This window comes from Alosa pseudoharengus, unplaced genomic scaffold (assembly GCF_046254945.1).
Source record: "Alosa pseudoharengus isolate Yale_2024_CS ecotype anadromous, Long Island Sound unplaced genomic scaffold, YU_APseudo_1.1 YU_APseudo_1.1_scf_9, whole genome shotgun sequence".
NCBI lineage: Eukaryota > Metazoa > Chordata > Actinopteri > Clupeiformes > Clupeidae > Alosa > Alosa pseudoharengus.
In genome coordinates, this window is record NW_027468881.1 from 37,476,364 (window position 1) to 37,479,651 (window position 3,288).

At 42.3% G+C, this 3,288-nt stretch overlaps 1 protein-coding gene across 1 annotated transcript in view; it reads right to left on the bottom strand.

Moving 5' to 3' along the window:
* Positions 1-1,231, bottom strand: part of nfatc2a (nuclear factor of activated T cells 2a) — a 34,542-nt gene extending 33,311 nt beyond the window's left edge. Inside the window, exons 1-2 of the mRNA XM_076275883.1 lie at positions 864-1,231; positions 1-261 (exon numbers count right to left, since the gene is read on the bottom strand). The exon at positions 1-261 is cut by the window's left edge and continues 685 nt beyond it. Coding sequence (XP_076131998.1) covers positions 1-261; positions 864-1,005 — 403 coding nt within the window. The 5' untranslated portion in view covers positions 1,006-1,231. The remainder of the gene's footprint in view (positions 262-863) is intronic.
* Positions 1,232-3,288: the final 2,057 nt, after the last annotated feature.

Here is a 3,288-nt window from a genome sequence, read left to right on the forward strand (position 1 = left end):
GCAGCGAGTCGCGCGCTTGGCTGTAGTGCTCGCGGGACGGCGTGATCTCGATGCGCGGACTGAGAGCTGGAGCGCCGGAGGGACGCGCCTGGCCCAGGAAGCCTTTGGCCTCAAAGCTCTCGTAGTCAGGCAAGCCTTCAGGGTTTGGCTCACTATAGGACGGGCTGCAGGACTTGAGGCCAAAGCCAGCAGTGTCCTCCAGGGTGTAGGAGAGGCTGCCAGGGGAGCTAAGCACTTTGTGCGTGGAAAGACCTGGCTCATCTGCCAAACAAACACACAAGAACCAATCATAAATACAGATCTCTTATTCTAAACACAATCTAAAGTATATACATTAAGAACAGTGATGTAGACTACTGCTTTCACCAGTTGTCACGGAAACAACAACAGTAGATCCTGTGGGTTTCAGCATGGAATAAATATTGTCTGTTTGGATACAATCTACTGATGCCACTACATGAGCCATTCAAAGGTGCAAAAAGTCTCTGAGTTCATAGTCATGGAAAATCAAGTGGGTCTACAACTCCACGTAAAATGAAGTGCAAAAAATCAAGTGGGTCTACAACTCCACGTAAAATGAAGTGCAAAAGCAGAAAATGTAATGATAGCATTATTCTCTCCAAAACACATTTGTTCCAGTTCATAATGACTTTAATGAGCGATATATCGATACAAAATAAAAAAACAAGCATTTGAAGGCAGGTTAGATGTTTGAGAAAGTGCATCATGATGAACTGTCAAGTAATCAAATCCAACATGCGTTAAGGATAATTCAGGGTATTTAGGTAAATACACCCTCTATACAAGCTGTGTTACTCCTTTGATAATAGGTTAACGTTATATTCTAAATAAGCACAACAAACCTCGATTCTCCCCAGGGAAGTCGCTGCTTGGCGGCTCATATTCAAACAGGTAGGCAAACTCCAAGTCATCTTGGCAGTTCACTTGACTGAGCTCCTCAGCCAACTCGAGCGCATGAACTTTGTCGTCGTAAAAAGAGGTCATCTGATTTCTTTTATCGTTTACTTTAGGAAAGCTATGACCATTCGAAAAGCTGCCACGAAATAGACACCTCACACGCCTTGTCTACAGCGCAAAGAAAATCAGGCAGAGACGCAACCGGCAAGGCTAAGGGAATTAGGGTAGGGTAGAGGCTAAGCTTCTCGTTAAATTCAAAAACGCTTTTGCTGCATTTGAAGGCTAGTGACAGGCAGACTACAAGTCTTCCTCATTGGCTTCCTGTTTCATCTCAACCACTTGTAGATAAGGCGTGTCTGGACTCATTCAGTAGTGCTGCTAGGATGGCACATGAGCAAAAAGGTGACGGAATACGCCTCCTGTTGATAGGTTAGAGAGTGACAGGTGCAATTACAGCATCCTTTTGTGCTGCTGTAACATGACACACCCCCCCAGGTAATGCAGTATTTTAATATCAGAATATGCCACTATCAGTATGAATGATTCGTCCATATAGTAACTTTACAGTGCTGTGAAACATATGGCTATGATGATGGTGCGCATCATGAAGTAATGGACAGATAGATAGGTCATTTAGGCCATTGAAGCAATCTGCTCAGCATGTTTGTGGTGTAGTATTCACAGATAATACACTTATTCGACAAAAGTAACAGAACACACAAAACATCAGATTCTGCTTTGGGTTAGCTTCAACTTTTACGTTATAGCCTAGACATGTAGCCTAGGCTACAGTGCAGTCGCTTCTAGGAAATTATGCCAGGTGAGCCTTCTGTGTCGAATTACAGGCTTCCACACTGTGCGCACCAGGGCACATCAAATCTATATTAACCTAAAGCATGTTATGCCTCTGACCAGATATAACGTTGCACCTACAGTCTCGATTTAATACCAGCAACCACACGACTGCCTTTAGGTCAAGTCAGAAAAAACTTCATTTGACGTTCTCGGTCATCACTTTTTGTCTTGTCAAACTCTTCTTTGATAGCTTAATCCAGGAGTCTAACTGTAAAAATATATTTCTGATAGTATGTTGTAGATTTAAGCAAAACAGTTGTAACTGAACATGTAATTAACACCAATTTTTATATGTTTCAGCTTGTATATGTAAATTTATTTTACAAGAAGAATTGTTAAATAGTATCAAATAGTTGATTACCAGAAATCAGATCACAACACTTCAGCACGCGCCATCCATACCTTGATCCATCGACCTCATGTGGTGATACTGCGCCAGCCTCCAAGTTTCTCTAAACATTTTGAAAATAAAAGTTCTAAATTACTGGTTAAAGAAAGAAATCTTTGAGCTATGTCTCATAGCAGGTAAAAAATCCGATGAATGGGTGAAATCTGCAATGAAGTATTAACTGTCAAATACTCCGTTTAAGAGCGAAAAATCATGGAGCTAAAACAGAACCGCTTGCTATAGTTATGGTGTGAGCTCCTTTTCCTTGCTCAGAGGATTACTTGAGTATCTAGAGCGGCTTCCTTCCCCGCTCTGGGTGTTTATAATGGTCCAATGCTGTAAAAGAACGGGATTCCCTCAGTGTTTCCTCCTGTTTGTGCGCTTTGCCATGGAAACCTGGAGCGGCTCCATCGCGGAGACTCTGGGCTTTCCTGCAAAGCCCACACTGAGGAATCCATGACGTCTCCAGCCGTTGCGCCAAGGCATTTCTGCGGCTTCTCTCAGACAGTGGCACACAAGAACTTCATTGTGGAGATGAAGAAATTGCTGAAAGAGGGGGGGAGAGAAAAAATGAAAACAGGAGCGATGTTTAAATATGTACAGAAACTGTGTTACACAGTGGCGTTTTACTGTTCGCGTGGTTTAAAGCCAATATGAAATATGAGTTGAAACGCTAGCTCGGAACATAACGGCATCTTTCATAAGCTTGCAGTTTCTTCAGCCGCACGAGGAAAAATCACTGATAGATTTAATAACACTTTTGCCAAAAGTGTCCTAGATGGAACTATGCAGTAGATTCCAATCCTTCCACAGATTTAACCCATTTTCTAATGGAAACTTGCTATGTTAGAGGGGGTCATCTGACATCATACGTGAGGCGGTGATATGAGCTGATCGGAAAAAGGACGAAATCCCATGGACAGCCAGTAAAATCTAATCCACTTGCCATGAGGAGAGATTCTGGATGAGCTACATCTGCTAGAGTGAGGATAGTTCATTTTTAGCAGACTTTTTAATGTTTTTTTTTTTGGAAAACGGATGATAAACCCGTTAGTTCAATTTCAAATGTTACTGTCAGGTCAGATGAAGCAGGCTAATGGATGACCATGGACTTGTGTGGCCTAATA